The sequence below is a fragment of the Taudactylus pleione genome, unplaced genomic scaffold (assembly GCF_031769625.1).
Source record: "Taudactylus pleione unplaced genomic scaffold, aTauple2 ptg000006l, whole genome shotgun sequence".
Taxonomy (NCBI): Eukaryota; Metazoa; Chordata; class Amphibia; order Anura; family Myobatrachidae; genus Taudactylus; species Taudactylus pleione.
In genome coordinates this window covers 20,825,875-20,849,275 of record NW_028284409.1, presented here as the reverse complement: position 1 = coordinate 20,849,275, position 23,401 = coordinate 20,825,875, and the positions used below count along the sequence as shown (strand labels likewise).

Below are 23,401 nucleotides of genomic sequence, written 5' to 3'. Positions count from 1 at the left end.
CTCGGGTGCCTCAGCAACGAACCAAAAAAAACAAGCCCAAAAACAAGCAACAAGCAACCCTAATAAAAAAACAAACAAGCAACTCGGGTAAAAAAGAAGCCCAATTCCGCTTGTTATAAGCGGACTTGGCAACTATGTAACACGACGTGTTATGTGTTGCTGCTTTTTTTTCAATTAAGCTTTGTAGAAAAAAAAGTGGCCACATGACAAAATGCGGCAATTTCTATGGAGAGCGGTGTCCCTGGTAACCGGTCACTAAGGAACGCTGTAGCTTTGTTGTCACTTCTCAGAGCTGATCCCTGTCCATAGAGGAGCCCGGAGCCTGGGACAGCGGTATGTGAGGGCGGATGGTGAGGGGACCCGGGGTGACGGTGTCACATGCACTAGATTTAATGGGGATATGTTTGACATCCACCCTCCTGTGTACCTGAAATATCGTTCTGGCTTATTGGCTCTCACACGTGTAGGATGAGTGATCTGCTCCTATTACCTGTGCATGTCAGGGGAGGCACCGGGCACTGGCGGAGACGCTCCATCCAGCAATGCTGCTCTCACTCCGAGCACTCACATGCTTTATATAAGGGGGAAATATGCGATGACAAAGTTACTTTCTGGACGTATACACTCTCCGTATTGCTGCTACACAGATGACATAGTTCCCGATTTCTGTTTCCGTATTTAAACATTTTCTGAAGAAGTTTCTTAAATGTTCTATTTCATGCCTCTGATTTTCTTAGATGTTGCATAAAAGCACACTGGTGTTTATGCTGCTTTAATGATCTTTTCTTATTCTAGAGATGCTTCTCTGCATGTGTTTCGTATTCTCATCATGTGCATTTATTTGTTTATGTCATGTTAGTGACCCTTGTCTACCTATGGTTAACATTTTTCTGTTACCATACCATAAACTTGGGGTTGCTGATAATGATATTTATGTAGAATTGCTTAATTGAAGTAAGATAGATAGTATTTGTCCCAAGCTAATAACTTTGCACATTGTAAACGTTTAAAAAGTAGATCTACTACCAAAGCACATGAATTTGTGTGTAATTACCGCATTAGGGCCTGATTCAGAGATTGACGCAGTTCCAATATTTACGTAGTTGAGCAATGTTTTGCTACTGCAAATGCGTGAAAGCTTCTACTCAGACTGGTCGGTGCTGCCGCCATCGCGACCGATTATTGTGATCTGAGGCAGCGTCTATGGTCACTATTGCTGTCAGGAGGTGCCTGCTTCCTATAGACGCCTTCTGTAGTATTTTAATATTTGCTGGACGGTATTGTACAGCTGCTTCCTTGCGGCTGTGCAATACTGTCCGGACCTGAATCAGGCCCATAAATCACAATATTTTCCTCATATTCAAGTTTATGTACAATATATTTAAGCAATAGATACTGTACATAGTCTTCATAGAACTGTGGGATATACTATATTCATAAGATGGGAAGCAGTTATTTTGTTCTATGGTTACAATGTCGTTAATTACAATGTGGACAGTGTAACGCCGACGGCATAATGCCGACACAGTACTAATCCTAATTAGAACCCATACAATACACAGTGAATATAATCTACAATTTAAGTGAATGAGATCTATAACACCTTTTGATATCATTATACTGACAAACCAACATGGTTCTGCATGCTGTCTTATGCAGTTGATAACACAAAGTCTTCTGTTTAGCAGCATCCCTGGTTGTATGAAAAAACCACTAGGAAAAACTAAAAAGATACAGCCATGACGTCTGTATTGACCAACCAGAAGGAAATGGGAAGTGGAACGTACACTTTCTCCAGCCATCCAAGGGTTGTTCAAAATCGCAGAAAGTATCGAGGAATAGAGCCACTAATGTGAGTGTAATATCCCTGTATTGTATGAAACACAACAAGATTCTCCAAAATAATAGAACAGTGGCTCTCAGACTCTGGGCCTGATTCAGACTTGGGAATAGAGAGATATCTCTCTCAACTGATCATCTTTGTGAAACCATGCTGCACTGCAGGTGGGGCAGATTTAAAATGTGCAGAGAGATTTAGATTTGGGAGGGAGGTGTCCAAACTGACATCTAAAGTGCAGTGTAACAATAAAGCTGTGCAGTATTTGTGGTCTACATACAAAAGCAGCCAGTATTTACACTACATGCAAAAAAATTTTTATTTACACCCCTTGCATTGCAACATGGCTTGCCCAGGTACACAGTTAAGTGCTATCTCTCTCTCTATTCCCAACTCTGAATCAGGCCCTCTGTCCTCAGGATCCCACACAGGTCATTTTTTCCAGGTCACCCAGCAGCTGCACAGGTGTAGTCATTACTCACCGACACATTATAAAAGATCCACAGACAAGATTATTATTTCACTTGTTTTTCTGTGATGAGACCTGGAAAACATGCACTGTTCGGGGTCCTGAGGACCGAGTTTGAGAACCTGTGTAATGCATAGACAAAAGATATTCATGGGATCCATTCCTGTGCAGGCTAAAATGAAAGGACTGTGTCATTATCACTCCAGTTTGTCATAAGTGATATTGACATTTTTATTTTATTTTATTATTTGTTTGCTTGGGTGGACTTCATGAACCCAAAGTGCCTATTAAACATGCCAGTGATAAAGTAAAATTGTATCAATTTCCACGGAAATATTCACAAAATGGAGGTAGATATCCATGTCAAATGTTTTCAAATGGCAAGTGAATTAATAAATAAACTGCTTTTTTTAAATCCTTAAAAATAAAAACATTGGTGATGCCCAATGAGGTGTAGAATTGGCACTTAAACACTTTGCAATTAAAGGTTTATAATAGGGGCTTAATTTGAAATTAGGGCCAACAAAGTTTCTAGGAGAGGATACCGTCTCTTTTTTTTTTTTTTTTAGAAAATCACCATTGATGTCTTTATTAGTCATATTATGCTATATAAACCCTTCATTGGGCAGGGTGTATCAGAGGTTCTTCATTGTGTCCTGACACTTTTACCTTAAAATAAAGATTTTCACCTGCTCAGGGGATGCTCCCAAAAAAAGTTGAATTTCCTCTGAAAACGCAATACACCTTTGGAATTGAAATGCAAATGTTACTCGCAGTGCAAGTTGGGTCCTGCAGCAAACTTGCAACTAATAGGATTGAGCCAATGTTTGCAAAGCATCAATGCAGATGTCCAATCCCTAGTTGGCAGTCAAATAGAATGGAGCTAATTGACCACAGTCTTATTTTTCTCTGATACATCAAAGGGGACCAGGACCCTGTAGACGGATTCCAATCCGGACCCATTGTGAAATCTCTGGGTTTCAGGATTAACAGGATTAATCCTGGGTTTATGATTAAAGGAAAACAAGTGGTATAAAAAAAGTGTTATCAAAAAACAGTAATTTTGCCTCATTTTCTATTGCAACCACAATTTGGAAGATCCATCTCTGATTGTGTACACAGTGTTTATGCTGTATTTTTCTGATCTAACAGCTCCAGAGTCAGACTGCTGGAACTGGAGTCCAGTGAAGTATCTTCCAAATAAATGTGACTGTAATACCCCTTTCACACCGAAAATGAAATTACCGGGTAAATTAGTTTTATGCCGCTTTCACACTGAAATAAAGGGTTTTACCCGGCTTTTGAATGCTGGGTGGATTTGCCGGATCGAGCCTTTATACTGAAAATTAAATTACCGGGTAAATCACTTTTACACGGTAATTTGCTGAACTACACAGATTTTTTTACCTGTGTGAAAGGGTCATCCCGGGACATAATTCCCGGGTCTCCGACCCTGCAAAAAAACAGGGTCGGAGACCCGGGAATTATGTCCCTCGATCCAGCAAATCCACCCGGCAGTCAGAATCCGTATTTCAGTGTGAATTTGGCATAAGCTACATTCTTTTGCACTAACACCCAAGCACAGCCCGACATAGATCTGCTAGTGACACTTGTTAATGTGTTACACTATCTCCCCCTTCTGATCTATAATAATACTGCTGTGCCGAAAAATCTCTGAACCTCAACATATCAGACAGTGCCACTCACTTCTGCAGTACTAATTGTACCCGCAGTTATATCAAATAAAAATACATTATGCTACAGTGCTGCTGAGCTCCATTCCACAATCAATGACAGTCATTCAGCTGTTATGCTTTGGCACTGTCCATATTATTTGCACTTTTTTTATATCAGCTGCACTATGACAGATATCATTCATGGCACTTAATTCACACTGCCTCATCCCACCCTATACTATATGAGCATTATTGGTTAGTAAGATGCCAATGACTGAGCCACTAGCTAGAACATAGTTTATCTAAACCACTGTTTTGTTTTGTTTTTTAAACACATTTTCAGTCGTTTATTGTAAAATAGAAACATGCTATTTGTTTTTTCGTTGTATAATAGACACAATGCATCCTTTCCATATTTGTATTTTGGAATAGTTGAGAAACTACAATTTTTACAGTGAATGTAAAAATAATAAAATAAAAAGCTCTAGAGCCTGAACAGAAAAGTTTTTCTTGGACCTAACTATTAATTGAAGCATTTCATAATGGAAATTTTCTTTAGTTTTACTCTATCTGAAAGATATATTTCAAAATATGAATTGGTCCATCTCTTTCATGACGCCCACCTACCAAGTGAATTAGGAGACCAAGGAGTTGGATAACGCAATACACATTGAATCACTTTATCATGGCCCCACCCCCACAGTACAATACAGTGATCACATCTTTGAAGAGCAAGGGGCAGGACCATGATGAAGTAATAGTGGCACCATCCCTCTCCCGCACATCAGAGCTGGATGCTCCTTACAGGAAACTCCTGGAGGGAGCCCGTTTAACGTCAGCAAGTATGCACAGGAGGAGTGGGGACCATTATTGGCCGCTATGTGGCAAGTCACTGCTTTCTGTTTTCAGCCAGTATCATCAGGGAAATAAAAAAAAATAAAAAAATAGAAAATATTTTTTTTGGTGATGGAAAATAGGACTTGTTTGGTAAATAGATCCTTAAGGGGTGAGTCAGAGGTGGACACAGGGAAGCAATTGGCCGATTGTTTCCCTCTGCACATGCTTCTCAGCTGCACTGCACATGCGTCCGATGGTTACTGCACAAACGCAGATCGAAATTGCATGCAGGTCCTTGCAATTTCGACGGGCGTTTCTGGATGGTAACTGGGAGACTGTGTTTAAAGACTCAGTTGCACTGAAACCGGCAGCCATGTTCAGTTGGACATTGTGCACCCGTCATAGAGCAGATGTCCGATGGTGTGGCCAATGGTAAGCCGATAACCCTGAATCGCCCCCTTACTTGTGTGTTCCTATAATGCTCACAAGAGATTACATAGTATGACCATTCTGGCTCTCATATAAGGAATGCGTATGTTTGCTTTGTTTCAGGTTTGAAGAGACCTATAATTATGGAAACATTATGTATGACCCAAGAGTGGTGCGAGGCAATACCTATGCCCAGCATATGTTACCTCTGGTAAGCAGAACACGCAGTGCTTTGTTTGTGATTTCTAAGCTGTTTTGTCTTACTACTTCTCACACAAGAATCACATCCATTTTACCGTAGCAGTTTTTGGGAGATATTTAACAATTCCCTGAAAACGCACCTCAGACAAGGTACCTCAAATTCCTGCGCTATTCTACCAAAGTTCCTGGCGCTATATGGGAAATTTGATGAAAAATGACTGCACAGAAAGGGTAGTGGATAAGTGGACTAGCCTCCCATCAGAGGTGGTAGAGGCTAATACAATAGAGCAATTCTAGCTTGGGTTAGACATAAGGATAGCCTTACAAGGAACTAGGATCATATTGGGTTTGAGGTTACCATAAGGTTAAAAAAAGGGCAGACTAGATGAGTCAAGTGGTTCTCATCTACTGTCAAATGCTATGTTTATATGCTATATAAATATATATTAAGACATAAATCATTTCAAATTAAATCCTGCAGTATTTAGAGTTTATTGCCAATTTATCAGAGCACAACGGGACCTCCTGTGCAAACATCTTCTCAGTATGGTATTAAGTGGGGGCGCCCAAATGACAAATGCTTAATTATTAAAATGTTGCATTTGTTTTCTTTTTTTTAACCCTATTTTTCAATTGCTTCGTTTTTATTTTTTAACAAACTGTATTTTATTTAGTTTTAATAAATCTAGCATGTTGGGCTTAAAGTTCCAGTACGCATATGGGAGCTGGTACGCTGTCTCATGCATGCTCATAGACTTCTGACTCGCCAGCCGATCAGTAAGGCTACTCTTACTGCTGCCAGCCAGCGTAGTCTGGGAGGTGACAATCGCTCAGCTACTTCGGTGACTTTGTTTGGTAAATAACACAAAAATACATTTTCTATCCCAGCGATGAGCAACAATAGATACTCTTTGTTTTAGAGGGGGGGTCTTAATAAATAGATAAATTGTATTAACGTTAGTGATGAGCGGTTCGGATTCTGAGGAATCCGAACCTCTCCGAACAGGTGGAATCCGAGTCCACCCGAACGCAAGTTCGGGTGTTCCCGCCTGACTCGGATTCCACCTCGAGGCCGAACGTCACCCGTCCGGCGTCGGATTCTCGCGAGAGCCGAGTGACGTTCGGCCTCAATAAAAAGGCGCGGCGCCCGGCAGTCGGCGCCATTTCTCGCGTGACGCGTAGTTAGGTAGTTAGCTAGTGCGCTGTCTGTTCTAGTGTTAGATAGATTAGAGTAGGCAGTGCTCTGTGACTTTACTGGGCATAAGCCCTTGTGTGTGCTCTGTGACTGGGCATAATAAGCCCACTGTGTGTATGTGTACTCTACTACTCACTGTATTATACAAGCTCCATGACAACTGACAGGGCATAGCCCACTGAGTGTATTATACAAGCTCCGTGACAGGGCATAGCCCACTGAGTATTATACAAGCTCCTTGACAGGGCATAGCCCACTGTGTCTATTATACAAGCTCTGTGACAGGGCATAGCCCACTGTGTCTATTATACAAGCTCCGTGACAGGGCATAAGCCCACTGAGTGTATTATACAAGCTCCGTGACAGGGCATAAGCCCACTGAGTATTATACAAGCTCCGTGACAGGGCATAGCCCACTCAGTGTATTATACAAGCTCCGTGACAGGGCATAGCCCACTGAGTATTATACAAGCTTCTTGACAGGGCATAGCCCACTGTGTCTATTATACAAGCTCTGTGACAGGGCATAGCCCACTGTATCTATTATACAAGCTCCGTGACAGGGCATAGCCCACTGAGTGTATTATACAAGCTCCGTGACAGGGCATATGCCCACTGAGTATTATACAAGCTCCGTGACAGGGCATAGCCCACTGAGTGTATTATACAAGCTCCGTGACAGGGCATAGCCCACTGTGTCTATTATACAAGCTCCGTGACAGGGCATAGCCCACTGGGTCTATTATACAAGCTCCGTGACAGGGCATAGCCCACTGAGTGTATTATACAAGCTCCGTGACAGGGCATAGCCCACTGTGTCTATTATACAAGCTCCGTGACAGGGCATAGCCCACTGTGTCTATTATACAAGCTCCGTGACAGGGCATAGCCCACTGGGTCTATTATACAAGCTCCGTGACAGGGCATAGCCCACTGAGTGTATTATACAAGCTCCGTGACAGGGCATAGCCCACTGTGTCTATTATACAAGCTCCGTGACAGGGCATAGCCCACTGAGTGTATTATACAAGCTCCGTGACAGGGCATAGCCCACTGTGTCTATTATACAAGCTCCGTGACAGGGCATAAACCCACTGAGTATTATACAAGCTCCGTGACAGGGCATAGCCTACTGTGTCTATTATACAAGCTCCGTGACAGGGCATAGCCCACTGAGTGTATTATACAAGCTCCGTGACAGGGCATAGCCCACTGTGTCTATTATACAAGCTCCGTGACAGGGCATAAGCCCACTGAGTATTATACAAGCTCCGTGACAGGGCATAGCCCACTGTGTCTATTATACAAGCTCTGTGACAGGGCATAGCCCACTGGGTCTATTATACAAGCTCCGTGACAGGGCATAGCCACTGAGTGTATTATACAAGCTCCGTGACAGGGCATAGCCCACTGGGTCTATTATACAAGCTCCGTGACAGGGCATAGCCCACTGTGTCTATTATACAAGCTCCGTGACAGGGCATAGCCCACTGAGTGTATTATACAAGCTCCGTGACAGGGCATAGCCCACTGTGTCTATTATACAAGCTCCGTGACAGGGCATAAACCCACTGAGTATTATACAAGCTCCGTGACAGGGCATAGCCTACTGTGTCTATTATACAAGCTCCGTGACAGGGCATAGCCCACTGAGTGCATTATACAAGCTCCGTGACAGGGCATAAGCCCACTGAGTATTATACAAGCTCCGTGACAGGGCATAAGCCCACTGAGTATTATACAAGCTCCGTGACAGGGCATAGCCCACTGTGTCTATTATACAAGCTCCGTGACAGGGCATAGCCCACTGAGTGTATTATACAAGCTCCGTGACAGGGCATAAGCCCACTGAGTATTATACAAGCTCCGTGACAGGGCATAAGCCCACTGTGTCTATTATACAAGCTCTGTGACAGGGCATAAGCCCACTGTGTCTATTATACAAGCTTCGTGACAGGGCATAGCCCACTGAGTCTATTATACAAGCTCCGTGACAGGGCATAAGCCCACTGAGTATTATACAAGCTTCGTGACAGGGCATAGCCCACTGAGTGTATTATACAAGCTCCGTGACAGGGCATAGCCCACTGTGTCTATTATACAAGCTCCGTGAAAGGGCATAGCCCACTGTGTGTATACAAGCTCTGTGACTCCAGTTCATAGTGATAAAGTAATATGGATCACGAGAATGAACTGAGATTAGAGCAGAAACAACATGTAAATGCTAGCATTGCAGCGGCTGGAAGTCCATCACTTTTATCTAAAGCTGATGCTCAAGGGCGTAGAGGCTTTAAAACCTTAGGGAACCTGAAATCAAAAAATTTAGATTTTACAGGGGTAAAGACAAAAAAAAAACCTCTAAAGACTACTACTTTTGCAGAGAAACAGAAAATTGGCAACATACCATTCACCACACGTAGCGGCAAGGAAAGACTCAGGCTTTGCCCTTTATTTCTGAGTGGTGGTTCTGCAGCTGTCAGTGAGGCATCTTGTGCCTCTCGTGATGATAAAAGACCTTTTCAATCAGACTATAGAAGTGTGAAAAAATTTAAAACCAATAAGGCAGTCGAACAAACTGTGTTTTTTGAAACACAAATGTCAGAAATCCCTGAGGAGAGTCTAAGTGGGTCCACAAGTGGCATTTCTATGTGTAAGCCTGACCTTTCAGAGAAGCCGCCCTCCACAGTTTCTTTTCCATCTGTAGTTGTGGGGATGAGCAGTATTGCCGAGGACATAGAAATTGAGGATGCCACCGTGGAATTGCAAGAGGATGAGAGGAATATATGTGCAGCTGATGCTGGCACTAATGAGGATGTTGAGGATGAGGATATTATTTGTATAAGTCAGGCACCAGTGGAAGCAGCTCTTGGCCAAGATAAGAAGGCCATTGCCATGCCTGGGCATAGAACCAAGAAATCCACATCTTTTGTGTGGAATTACTTTTACCCAAACCCTGACAACGTTTGTCAAGCCATTTGTAGCCTCTGTGAGACCACAGTTAGTAGAGGTAGGGACGTTAAACATCTAGGAACCTCTACGCTATTACGTCATCTGCAGCGAGCTCATGACAGGTGTTTGATAACAGAAACTACTGCAAAAAAAATAACAACAAGCAGTCCAGCATTAGCTAGATGCCTTCTCTCTACTAAATCCCAGCACCTGCAATCTCCACCGACAACACCTTCCTCCTCAATATCCTCAGGAATGATCAGTGGTAGTACAACATCCAATTTATTAGTGCTAAGTCACGGTGACTCCTCCAATTTCCAGGACACCTCAGAAGAAACTGAATCTTTGAGCGCTAGGCCTGCTGCTGCTGCTGCTGGTGGATCTTCATCCCAGAAGTGGACAAAGAAGACTACTAGTAGTATACCAAAAAAACAATTGACTGTTAAAGAATCTCTTGCAAGGGGAAGCAAGTATGACAGCTCTCACCCTGTCGCACAGCGGATCACTGACGCCATGACAGCTATGCTAATATTAGATCTGCGTCCAATATCCTCAATTAATGCAGTGGGATTTACACAGCTAGTTGAGGTCATGTGTCCCCGGTACCAAATTCCATCTCGGTTTCATTTTACCCGAAAAGCCATTCCTCGGCTGTACCAGGACGTTAAACAGAACCTAATTATTGGTCTGCAAAATGCTATTGTACCCACTGTCCACTTAACCACAGATATGTGGACAAGCGGTAGTGGACAAACTAAAGATTACATGACTGTGACAGCCCACTGGGTGGGTGAATCGCCTTCAGCAGCAGCAGTATCTAACAAACAACACCAGCTCATTCAGAGGCAGGCAACTCTGTGCATCACCGGATTCAATAAGAGGCATACCGCTGACAACCTCTTAGAAAAACTAAGAGATGTCATAGAAACATGGCTTACCCCACTTGGACTCTCCTCAGGATTTGTGATTTCTGACAATGCTACAAATATAGTGAAAGCATTACAGCTGGGTGAATTCCAACACATCCCCTGTTTTGCTCACACAATAAACTTAGTGGTGCAGGGTTTTTTAAAAAACGACAGGGGCGTTCAGGAGATGCTGTCTGTGGCCCGAAAAATTTCGGGACATTTTCGGCATTCAGCAACAGCGTGCAGGAGATTGCAGCACCTGCAAGAGCAGTTTAATTTGCCCTGCCATCAACTGAAGCAAGAAGTGGTAACGAGGTGGAACTCAACCCTGTATATGCTTCAGCGGATGGAGGAGCAGCAAAAAGCCATCCATAGCTATACGACAAGCCATGACATTGGGAGAGGAGGGGGAATGTACCTTACCCCAGCACAGTGGAGAGTACTTTCTGTCTTGTGCAAGGTGCTCAAACCATTTGAAGTTGCCACTTGTGAAGTGAGTGCTGACACTGCTAGCTTGAGTAAGGTGATTCCCCTGATTTCGCTTTTGGAAAAGCAGCTGGAGAAATTGAAGGATGATATTAAACAAAGTGATTCCGCAAAGTATGCTGGACTGATAGATCAAGTCCTTTGTTCGCTTCGCCAGGATCCACGGGTGGCCAAGATCTTGAAATCTGATCATTATATTTTAGCAACCATTCTTGATCCTAGGTTCAAGTCATATGCTGTGTCTTTCTTTACAACTGACCCAGATCTTAAAAGAACCAAAGCGCTCCTGGTGAGCAAGTTGGCAGCTGAAGTGACACATGGCACTACGATGACGTCTCCTTCGGTTTCTGCAGCAGCAGCCAGAAAAAAATGCACCTTTTCCAAAAGACCCAGTGGTGATGCAGATAAGTCAAGTCAACATTTTGACATCTGGTCGGGTCTAAAAGATTTGCCCAACACCAGTGACACCTCTACCGCAACTCCATCTAATACGATTACCATCCAAAGAATGGTGGAGGATTATTTTCAGGACACCATACACGTAGACATGTCACAGAGTCCCTTCGAATATTGGAAGAAAAAAAAGGCAATTTGGAGACCCTTGTATAAACTGGCTTTGCATTATTTAAGCTGCCCACCCTCCAGTGTGTACTCGGAGAGAGTTTTCAGTACAGCCGGGAACCTTGTGAGTGAACGACGAAGGAGGCTACTTCCACAAAATGTAGAAAAAATGATGTTCATTAAAATGAACTGGAAATTTCACGAGGAAAACCTTTCCCACCAATCACGTCACAGTACAGATACTTCTGTAATGGTAGATTCCAGCGGGGATGAACTGATATTGTGTGAGGAATCGGATGATGTACACACTGATGAGGGTGAGGATGGCAATGATGGTGACATCATGCCACTGTAGACCTGTTGCCTTTAGTAGATTGGAAGATTTTTTTGTGGGGGCCCAAACAAACCAAGCACTTCAGCCACAAAGTGGCAGTACCTGTCGCTGAAATGCTTTGTTTGTTAAAGTGTGCATGTCCTTTTTAAGATCCAACATAAAGGGTGGGTGGGAGGGCCCAAGGACAATTCCATCTAGCACTACCTTTCATTTCTGCCACTGCTGTGTGGCATAGTTTCATAGATGTGCTTTAAACTGTGGTGTCTGTGCCACTGCGCCGCTGCTCTGACGCTTGGTCACCAGTCAGCTCACTGCAACCTTTGGCCAATAATGGTGAAACGAATAATTTAAGCTGTGAGGTGGTCTAAATTGACTGTAAATGACTGGAAATTAATGTTATTGAGGTAAATAACACTCTAGGAAGAAAAAAAAGCCCAATTTATGTAATTTTAGCTTTTTTTGCCAATTTTGGCAAAAAATCCAAATCCAAATCCAAAGCCAGTCACCGCAGTTTGGCAAATCCAAATCCAAATCCAAAGCCGGATGACGAATTAGAACCAAATCCAAATCCAAATCCGCCAAAAATGGTCCGGCGCACATCCCTAATTAACGTTAATACTTCAATGGTCATTCAACTATGATAATTTCTCCATTAGGATCCTCTCTGAATGTCCATCATGTGTTTATGTCAACCTATGCAAAGTAATATTGTACAGCCCTGTGAATTATAGCATGGTTGTATCAGTAAGAAATATAATACGAATAATTTATGTTTATTTAGCGAAGGACTTTCTGTTTCTGGCATTCAACCTTACTAGTCACACTGTTGCTGTTAATATGCCACATTATAGACAATGATATCGGGATCAGAACATTGCTTGTGAAGCAATATATTTAACTTCAGATATTTTTATGTGTATCTGTGAACATTTAACCTTCACAAAACCATGTTACACTGCAGGGGGGTCAAATCTAAAATGTGCAGACAGATTTATTTGGAAAGAGGCTACGACCTAGCTCAACTCTAAATTGTAGTGTAAAATGAAGCTGCCCAGTTCATGTGTACTACATGCAAAAGAAGGCAGCATCTTCCCCACATGCAAAAAAACCAAATGTTACCCTTCAGCTGGTGCTTCTAACTCTAAATGTGTCCTTAGTGTGCCGCCATAACTGTGTATGAGAAGCTACTGAGACGAGTCACTTTTTGTACATTTATTACAGGCCTTAATCAGTTCAGGACACACACTTTTTTTTATCAAACTGTTTATGAGTCTCTAACACTAAAGGAAGATATAAATTATCATAAGAAGTAAGGAAATTCACTTTTATTATACAATACTCTTATCTTATATGCAAATTGTGTTTCAAATGATCTGCTCTGAACTTTACAATTTACATATAATATAGTTAGACATACGACCTGAATATATGTATAATATATATATATATATATATATATATATATTATCCATGCTGTATTGGGTAGTGCATTTTCGTCAGGGTACAGCATTGAAACGTCGGTTACTCACCCTGCTAGTCTGTCTTTTTTTCCTGAGTGCCGCCAACATGGATATATGACATCTTCTTTGACAGCTATTTGGAAGGCACCAGATCTGAGGTATTTATTGCAGTGATTTGCACATATTGAGGAGTGCTGCTCACTTGTGGTTTATATTTATATATATATATATATATATATATATAACAGGGACAGCATGCTTTCACATGAGGTTAACGTGGAGCAGCAGGTTTGTGCAGAGGTGGATATAAACAGCATGCTAATGAGATCCAGTCCAGGTTTTCCTGGGATCAGTTGTAAGCCACAAGGCACGGCTAATTAGCAGCATCTGTTATCTGTCTTTAAAGTTGTGTCAGTGCAAATCCACAATGCTTCCGATGTTGAATCAGTATCCTGGACGATAGGCTTGGGCCAGGGGTGTATTAAGAGGGGAGGGTGCCTGTGCAGTCTCTGTCCAGGGCCTCCTCTTCTCTCTCTGGTGGCCGGCAGTGCACTGAGCACAGCGCCATAGCAGTGAACTCTGGGCTGCGACATCCATTTTCCAGGCGATTTTCACAGAGCTGATCGCTCTGGTGTGGGACTCTAGAGAGGTAAGTATTAGAAATCTGGGTGCAGGGTGTGCAGTGTGGGCCCTCCTGGACCCAGGGGCCTGTGTACAGGGCTGGAAAAACAACTCGTTTGGTGGTCAGCATGGCTGCTGTAAGCATTTCCCCAGCGGAAACCACCTTGTTTAGTTTGATGGTGCAAGTGGAAGGCCGGGAGATTGGGGCCTTAGTGGATACTGGCAGTGAATGAACTATCATCTCTGCCAACCTGGTTCCACCCGGGGCTGATCAGGTGCTACCCCCGGTAAAGATTCTATGTGTACATGGGCATGTAGAAGAATGCCCCGAGTACACCTCCGGGTAGTGATAAAAGGGCGATCTCTGTAGCTGGTAGCCACCAGACCACCCTACCCATTGGTGGTTGCTTGGCATGATGACAGCAGATGGACCACGTTAGAGGTGTCCCAAGAGCCAAGCTCTGCAGTATACCAAAGTCTGGTGACTGTAACACCTTCCTTGGCCAGTGAGCAGCAGGAGGGGAGTGAGACAGAGGCAAAGTGGATTCCCATCGGCAAGGAAGTCTCTTTACAGAACTTTGGCCAAGACCAACAGTATGATGGGAACTTGATAAACACATTTGAAAATGTTGTAGAGATAAATGGTAAGGTAATCACGGCTTCACCAACAGAAGGTGTACCATACTTTGCATTGAAAAGTTATTTGTTATATCGTAAAACATATTTGCAGGGTAAGAGAGTAGACCAATTGTTGGTTCCCCAGGAACACAAGCAGTTGGTGTTGAGGCGGCTCATACACACCTGTGGTGTAGCCATTTAGGGGAGGAGAAAACTCTCTAGCATATTTAGTTAAGATTCTTTTGGCCAGGTATTCATGCAGCAGTAAAAAAAATGTCAGGAATGTCCAGTGTGTCAAAAGACAGCACCCCTGCCAGGGTTTCGGGTATCCTTGATTCCCTTCTATGTAATTTCTGTACTTTTGAGAGAATTGGTATGGATCTGATAGGGCTGGTGGAAAAATCTTCTCATGGTCATCAATACATATTAGTGGTTGTAGATTACGCCACAAGGTACCCGGAGGCCATACTGCTACGTAATATGATTCTAGCACTATTGCCCGGGAGATATTGATGCTATTTACTCATTTGGGAATACCAAAAGAGGTGCTGACGGATCGAGGTACCCCTTTTGTATCTAAATTAAAGATTTGTGCCGACTATTAAGGGTAGATAGAATTACCACCTCAGTTTATCACCCGCAAACAGATGGCTTAGTAGAACGCTTTAACCAGACTCTTAAACAGATGGTAAAGAGGGCGTGTGAAAAGAAAAGCGAGATTGGGAATTACTCCTGCCTTATTTAATGTTTGCAGTTCGAGAGGTGCTCCAATCCTCCACGGGGTTCAGTCCCTTCAAACTCCTCTATCGGAGGCAGTCTAGAGGGATTTTAGAGGTTTTAAAGGAAGGGTGGGAGCAACAGTCATGCTAATATCGTTCAGTTTGTGTTCCAATTGTATGGCCGGTTAAGGCAGATTGCGCCACTACTGAATGAACATATGAACAGAGCTCAACAGCGTCAGAAACGCAATTACGGCATTGCCACAGTCGACCGGTCTTTCAAACCAGGAGACAAGGTTCTTGTGCTTGTGACTACTACTGAAAGCAAATTGTATGCTCAATGGCGAGGCCCTTATGAGATCATAGAGGCGATGGGACCTGTAAACTACAGGATACGACAGGAGGGTAGAAGGAAGGAGGCACAAATTTATCATGTAAATCTTTTAAAACTTTGGAAAGTAAGTGCCAGTCAGCCCTCTTTAGTGGCAAAGAAAATTCCAGACTGTCAGGTACCCAATGAGGTCAGGAAGTGGTGAGCTTAGTAGCATGAAACCAAGATGTATTCTCTGCTATTTAAGGAAAGACCCAACTCATACAGCTTGATATTGTTACCTCTCCCGGGGTGAAAATAAAGCAGAGATCCTATCGCATACCTGAGGCAAAACGGGCAGTGGTAAAATGAGGGGTGGACGAGATGCTGCACTTAGGGGTCATAGAGGAGTCAAACAGTGAATGGAATAACCCCATTCTCTTAGTGCCTAAACCTTCGGGGGCTTTAAGATTCTGTAATGACTTTCGCAAGTTAAATAAAGTTTCTCCTTTTGATTGCCCCGGGTTGACGAGCTGGTGGAGAATCTAGCAAAAAGCCAGTATCTCACCACTCTTGAGTTGACAAAAGGTTATTGCCAAATTTCTTTGACTGAAGCTGCTAAAGCAAAAACTACCTTCTCTACCCCAGAGGGCTTGTTCCAGTACAAAATGCTGCCTTTTGGTTTGCATGGAGCCTCAGCAACATTCCAGAGGGCTATGAATAAGTTGCTTCGGCCCCACATGAAGTATGCTGCTGCATATTTAGATGACATTGTCATCTTTAGCTCTGACTGGGAGTCACACCTTCCAAGGATAGAGGCAGTGTTACAGTCTTTACGGGCACATGGGCTTACCACTAACCCTGAGAAATGTGCCATTGGAATGGTGGAGGCAAAATACTTCGGATATATCGTAGGCAGAGGGCAGGTGAAACCTCAGCCCAGTAAAATGGAAGCAGTCCTCACCTGGCCTAAACCCAAATGTAAATCACAACTCAGAACATTGCTTGGTCTGGTGGGTTATTACCGCAGAGTCATACGTGATTTTGCACTAGGGCGGCTCCACTGACTGAGTGCCTTAAGAAACAACCCCCAGACCAGTTAATGTGGTCTAGGCCAGCAGAGACTGCTTGGCAGGATTTAAGAGAAGCCTTGAGTGTAAAACTTGTTTCGCAAGCTCCTGACTTTATAAGAAGCAGTTTGTGTTGCAGATACCTCTGGGACAGGCTTAGGAGCAGTCCTTTCCCAGGAGGTAGGTGGGGAGGAGAAACCCATACTCTATCTTAGCTGGAAATTGCTGCCCAGAGAACGCAAGTGCTCAACTATAGAACAGGAGTGCTTGGCGATTAAGTGTGTAGTAGAGTCGCTAAAATATTATCTGTTGGGGCAAGAATTCCAGCTAGTCACAGATCCCTTACAGTGGATGCACACAAAGTGAATGCCCGTGTTACCTGCTGATTTTTGGCTTTACAGCAATTCAAATTTGAGGTACAGCATCAACCAGGGAAACAGCACCTCAATGCTGATGCTCTTTCCAGAAGATTTGTGGGTCCCGAACCTCTGAGCAACCATATGGTGAAGCTAGAGGAGGAAGAGGGGGTGGAATGCGAGCTCTGGAAAGTTGTAGACGATTGTGTTCCGATTGGATAACACAAATAGAGGTGAGTGAGGCAGAGAGCTTGCCTAAAAAAGTTTTAGATTCACCAGGGTGATTTAAGCTAAGGGGGAAGAAGTGTGACAGGGACAACATGCTTTCACATGAGGTTAATGTGGAGCAGCAGGTTTGTGCAGAGATGGAGCAATAAACAGCATTGTAATGAGATTCAGTCCAGGTATTCCTGGGATCAATTTTAAGCCACAAAGCAAAGCTACTTAGCAGCACCTGTTATCTTTAAAGTTGTGTCAGTGCAAATCCACAATGCTTCCGATGGTGAATCAGTCACCCGGACAATAGGCTGGGGTTGTGGGATTATGATAGAAAGTCATATGGATGTGTTACCAACTTGCTTGTGAACTGTAAACTGCCATGCTGTGAAGTACGAAATTTACCTGATGCTGTTCACCTGCCTGAGAATAAAGGAACTGCTGGAACCTTTTAATCCAGCGTATGTTATCCTTTTCACAAATTATATATATATATATAATATATGTGTGTGTATATGTAACTTATTCAGTAGCCTTCAAATAAATATGGTAATGGTGGGTTTATGTGATTTATGTTGTGGCAAAAGATTTAGTTGCGTACAGAGGGGATGTAGTTATGAGATTGGCGGCCGCAATGCCGCTGGTCTCAATACTGACATCGAAATCCCGACAAGGGACTTAAGATAAGCGTTGAAATACCGACACCTTTTTTAATCCTGATGCCGGAATGCCAAAGGACGCCAGCCTGAACAAAGTAAGTCCGGGGCGCCCTTAGCATTAGCCGCACAGGGGTGGAGGGTTAGGTTTAGGGAGTATAGCGGGGTTAGAGTTAGGATTTTTGGTGGGATGTTGGGGTTAGGCACCACTGGGGGGGGGTTAGGGTTAGGCACTAAGGGAGGGAGGTTAGGTTTAGGCACTAACAGGGAGGGTGAGGGTACGGGGTGGGGAGGTTTAGGGTTATGCTACAAGAAGGGAGGGTTAGGGCAGGAAGGGGGGAGGGTAAGTATACTTACCCGACTCCTGTCGGTATACCAACCATCGGGATATCGCTGTCAGTATTCTGACACGAGGCATCCCGACAGTCGCCATTACATACCCATTCCGTACAGAGCAATGTAGAGTTAGGGACAGATTCGTTGTTTTATGGACAGACCTGCAAATTTTCACACTGCGCATGTCTCCAAGCTAACCATACACAACTATGAGCAACTACGAGCGATTTGAATGCATGTAAGCCGCTTCCCAACTTGTGGCTGAATGAGTGAAACTTGGGGCAACTGGGCATTCACATCTACTCTGAGGGTCCTGAGGGAATATTGTGTGCATGTAGGTGGTACTGAGGGCTATGCAGAGATGAGTGTACACAGATCAACAGCAGAGTATTAGAGAATGTTTGTATTATAGTGCACTTAGGCTACACAGACAACCGTCTGATTTCTGACAGATCTCTTGCACCAGGTATAGGGCTGTGCATTCATGAGCTGATAGTGATGAGGTTACTTTTTCAAGCAAATGGATAGGGGCTGTGCGGCTGTATAAATGCCTTAAACTCTAAATACAGTTGGAGATCCGCATTTATTTCCTGGCAGGCAGTGCGTATGCATGAGGAAAACTAAAGGAAAGTGTTTACATTTACTCCCAATGGTGATGATCAAGGTCATATATTAACTGGCGAGGAAATGGACTTGTGTGTTTTCCATAACACAGAACTTCAGTATTTACTGTCGCATAATCATATACAAAGTGATCAAATGAGTTTCTTTATTTTCCCAGACTTTGTCTGTGGTGTCTATAAATCTTCCACTCTTTCCATCTCTGAAAACTAATGATAATAATTAATGGTATAACTCATAGGTCTATAAAAGAAGTCGCTGAAAAGTTCTATGACTGTGTATCAGTGGCTTTTATATATTTTTCACAACTTTGAGGTAAGTTTTCATATAATATAATTTCCAATCGGCAATATATTTATTTGTCCTTATAATGTAAATTAAGCTAAGAAACACTGAAGCAATACACTACTATTCACCACATATACATGTATTAGCCACCTAACTACTTCATATCCAAATATCCCTCCAGGGAAACCCTGGGCCGGCACCCTCCAGTCACGTGACGTCCCAGAACAAAAGTTAGGTTCCAGGCGCGTCATTAGGATGCAGCCTGTGTTTTTTTATGTAGCAAAGTAAGCAGTTGTCCTCAATGCAGTGGCTGTGCCGCCAACCTCTGCCTTACATCCTGGGCACCAGTCATGCACCAATCGTTACGACAAATCGTGTAAAATATGCCCAAATCGTGAGTGTCCACTCACGATCACGATGCCGATGCGCATCTCCGCAGGTCGTACATCGCATCTTCAGATCTGCCGTGCTGTAGGGCAAATCTGACAATCTGGGTCACGATGCACTGGAATAGTTAGGAGGCACGATAGATCGTTTGTCACATTGGACAGTTTTTAACACCAATCGTGCCCACGACTGCCGGGGAGCTGCTGGGGAGAGTTCAAGGGGAAATCGGACACAATGTCGGATCGTGAGCACATCGCCAAGTGTGTAGGCACCTTTAGTCTGTCTCAGAATAAAGGGTATAGAATTGCTCCTTAAAGCTATGGCCAGGAATGAGGAAGGACCTATATGCTACATGAAAGGGAGATGATTTTGTTAAGACGAGTTGTCCAAAAATGGACGACCTGTACAAGATAATTAGAACATTATATTATTATTGTTTATATATAAAGTGCTGTCATATTATGCAGGGTAGTTGATTGAGGTGATCCTTACACAAATGAAAACAGAATATATGGGAATTAGAGACCTACAAGGAGTTATGATTCAAAATAAAAGCACAAGCCATGTGCTTTGTATAAGGCACAGAACACTGCTTACAGTAGATGATCATGTTATGCACTTTATTGATGGCTATTGCTTAATAACCCACAGTAATTGTATGCATCCCTATGAAGGAGCTAACTTCTGTCAATGGATTTTGATCAATCTAAAGTTTGTAGCCTTATTTCCAGAGAGAGACCTTTGGTAAATATGAAATAAAACCCTTTCTGCTGCAGGAGATAATGAGCAGCTCATGACTCAGGCCACATAGTGCGGAGACAATTATAGTAACAGTATCAGAGTGGTTACGTGACACAGCAGCGAGGAAGACTGGTTGCTATTCCTGGGTATTTTGTTTTGGTTTTATGTAATCCTATTAGAGATAAGGAAAGACCTACACCCTGTATGAGATCACTGTAACTCGTACTTTGCCACTAAACAATTGGATCTTACAATGTGGATTGTGTCATTTTCATTTTAACATAGAAAAGCCAGGTTTTTTTTTTAGTGTGCCTGAAAAATAATATTAAATAGTAATTCACATTTTGCTGCATAGTCAGCAGTCACACTATCTATGTATACAATAGAAAATGTAGTGTGTTCTGAATATTTAATAGTAACATTGCTTGCTTCAGAATAAAAATCTGACATCGTATTATGCACTTGGGCGTGACGACCATAGGTGCAAGGGGTGCAGCTGCTACGGGGCCCAAAGCTGATAGGGGGGCCCATCTTCCTTGTCACAGTTACATGTGTTATATACATTTTTCACCATTGAGTGGTACATAGGGTCCCTTACAAATACCTAGTTACACCCCTGCACTTGACGTTAATATTTATGGTAGAACACAGGTCACTGATTACTTACTATTTGCGCTTTAGTCTGCTCAGCCAGATCCAGTGGAGATTCAGAGGAACCAGGAGGCACGGAGGAGAGCACTGGCCAAGAAACGTGCCAAGGAACTGCTGAGGCCCAGGACACCGGAGCCTGTAGAGGGCAGGAAACACATACACGTGCAGACAGGTTAGAAGAATAAAAGGTCTGAATTTTTAACAATTGTTTATATAGCACACACATATTCTGCAGTGCTTTACAGAGTATATTTAGTCATTCACATCATTCCCTGCCCCAGTGCAGCTCACAATCTATATTACCTACCACAGGGACAAACCTACATATACTCAAGGGTTAATTTCAGAAGCAAATTAACCTACCAGTATGGTTTTGCAGTGTGTGAAGAAACTGGGGTACCTGGTGGAAACACACACAAACACAGAGACAACATACCAACACTGCATAGATAGGACTCTGGTTGGAAATAAACCAATGACCCTAGTGCTGTGAGAGTGCAATGATAACAACTGTGCCACTGTGCTGTCCACGATTGGTTTCGAACTTTTTAACTGATGCTGTAAGATGACCCTGAGCTTTTCATTTCTCACCCTGTAAACAAGGCTCTGGACCATTTATAAGCATAATATAGTTATTAATAAAAGTGGATTGTTTGTGTAAGCTGTAGAAAAACAAACCACATAATGTAATCTATGTTACCGTTTTTCCAGAGCTGTACCTGGAAGAGCTCAGCGATCGCATTGAGGAGAAGGACACGGAGTGCCAGACAGATGCTTTCCTGGATAGACCACCTACACCTCTCTTCATCCCAGCTAAGACTGGGGCTGATGTAGCAACTCAAATCCTGGAAGGAGAAGTAATTGGCATTTCTTTCTTGAAGCTAATTGTTGTTTTGCATTATTTAACCGCAACAAGACCAGGGACACTTGCTCCTCCCTCTGGGAATGGACCCATTTCCATGCTTTTGCTGTACATTAGTTATGTCAGAAATAACGTTTTAATTTATTATTCTAGCCAAACAAATTTTATACTTTTTTTTTTTTTTTGGGACTCATAGTGGTTTCTTCTGGTGACATATTAAAATCAATCACATTTTATTTTACGTACATACAGTTATGGAAAGTATCACAAGAGAACAATTTTTCATAATTTTTCCCAGTATTATGTTTACATGTTCAATATTAGCCCATAATATAACTCTGTACTGTATTTTTTTTTTTAGTTCTCCTGTATAATTAGAGACCAAATATTGCAGTTCTGCATCTAATAAGGGTCTTAGCAAGGACTCAAACATGCTACCCTGGAGTAAACCTCTCTTGATGTCCCTGTGGCGAGATCTGTGTTGATGATGAACATCTCTGATCTGAAGATCTTGCTGTAGGGAAGCCGACGGACGTAATCCCGACCGCCGGCTTCCCGACTGTCTAATCCCAGCAAGGCATTAATGACAGGCGTCGATATTCTGACACCTGTCATTAGACCTATGCCGGGAGCCCGACACCTGGCTTACCGATCGAAGGTAAGCCGGGCGCGGACAGCCGTGGGGAGGGGGAGGGTTAGGTAAGGGGCTTCTGGAGGGGTCTTAGGGTTAGGCACCCCCCCTGGGAGGTTAGGTTTAGGCTAGGGGAAGGGGGGGTTAGGGTTAGGCACCCCCGGGGGGGAAGGTTAGGGTTAGGCACCCCCCCAGGGGACTTAGGTTTAGGCTGCGGGGTCGGGGGGGTTAGGTTTAGGCACTTAGGGGGGGGATTAGGGTTAGGCACTTGGAGGGGAGGTTAGGGTTAGGCACCCCTAAGGGACGGTTAGGGGGGGAAATTAGGTTAGTTATACTTGCCCTAAAGACGATCGGGATTTCCTTCTCTGTCGGGCTGCTGCTGTCGGGATTAGAACCCATCATACTGAATCCCTTGTTGTAATAATAAATTATAAAAACACAGCATGCCCCCCCTTCCCAAAAGGTGCAACCATCACTAATGTACATAGCCCACTGATGAAATCGGCACAAAATGTGTGTGATCATCCTGAGATTCTTCCTTCCTACACCAGACTATGCCAGACAGGATTGGTGGCACTATAGCTGAAAAACATGCAGCATTGGGTTCTCCTTCCATAATGCTCACCAGGCTAAGGCTGGTCAGCATGGAACTGTATTTTCTGGGGGAATGCCCCCACCCACAAACTTAAAATCAACTTTGTGCTGACAGCACTATGGCTATTTCCAACACCCCTGGTTCACTACAGATCCTAGATTGCTCAGTCCACATTTACATGACGGTGTATCCTGGTGGTTGTAGTACTACAAATGCCAGACCATGCTGGCACTTGAGAAAACCTACTGGGACTTGTAGTACGCCAAAGTAAAATAATCAACGAATGCACCGACTCCCCTTACATAATCCACATAATACTTATTATCTATTGTATTGCACACGTGGTATTGATCAGCCATTGTGTAAATGATATTACCTTTT

The 23,401-nt window shown here is 43.3% G+C and overlaps 1 protein-coding gene across 2 annotated transcripts in view; it reads left to right on the top strand.

The window, feature by feature from the left end:
* The first annotated feature begins 226 nt into the window (after positions 1 to 226).
* Positions 227 to 23,401, top strand: part of RSPH3 (radial spoke head 3) — a 49,402-nt gene continuing 26,227 nt past the window's right edge. The window contains exons 1-5 of one of the 2 annotated variants that reach the window (XM_088451750.1): positions 227 to 333; positions 1,689 to 1,852; positions 5,372 to 5,459; positions 20,963 to 21,104; positions 21,644 to 21,789. In XM_088451750.1, the coding sequence (XP_088307876.1) occupies positions 1,740 to 1,852; positions 5,372 to 5,459; positions 20,963 to 21,104; positions 21,644 to 21,789 (489 nt within the window). In that variant the 5' untranslated portion in view covers positions 227 to 333; positions 1,689 to 1,739. Of the gene's footprint in view, positions 334 to 1,685; positions 1,853 to 5,371; positions 5,460 to 20,962; positions 21,105 to 21,643; positions 21,790 to 23,401 lie in introns of both variants that reach the window. The other variant, XM_088451749.1, reaches the window with a different exon arrangement.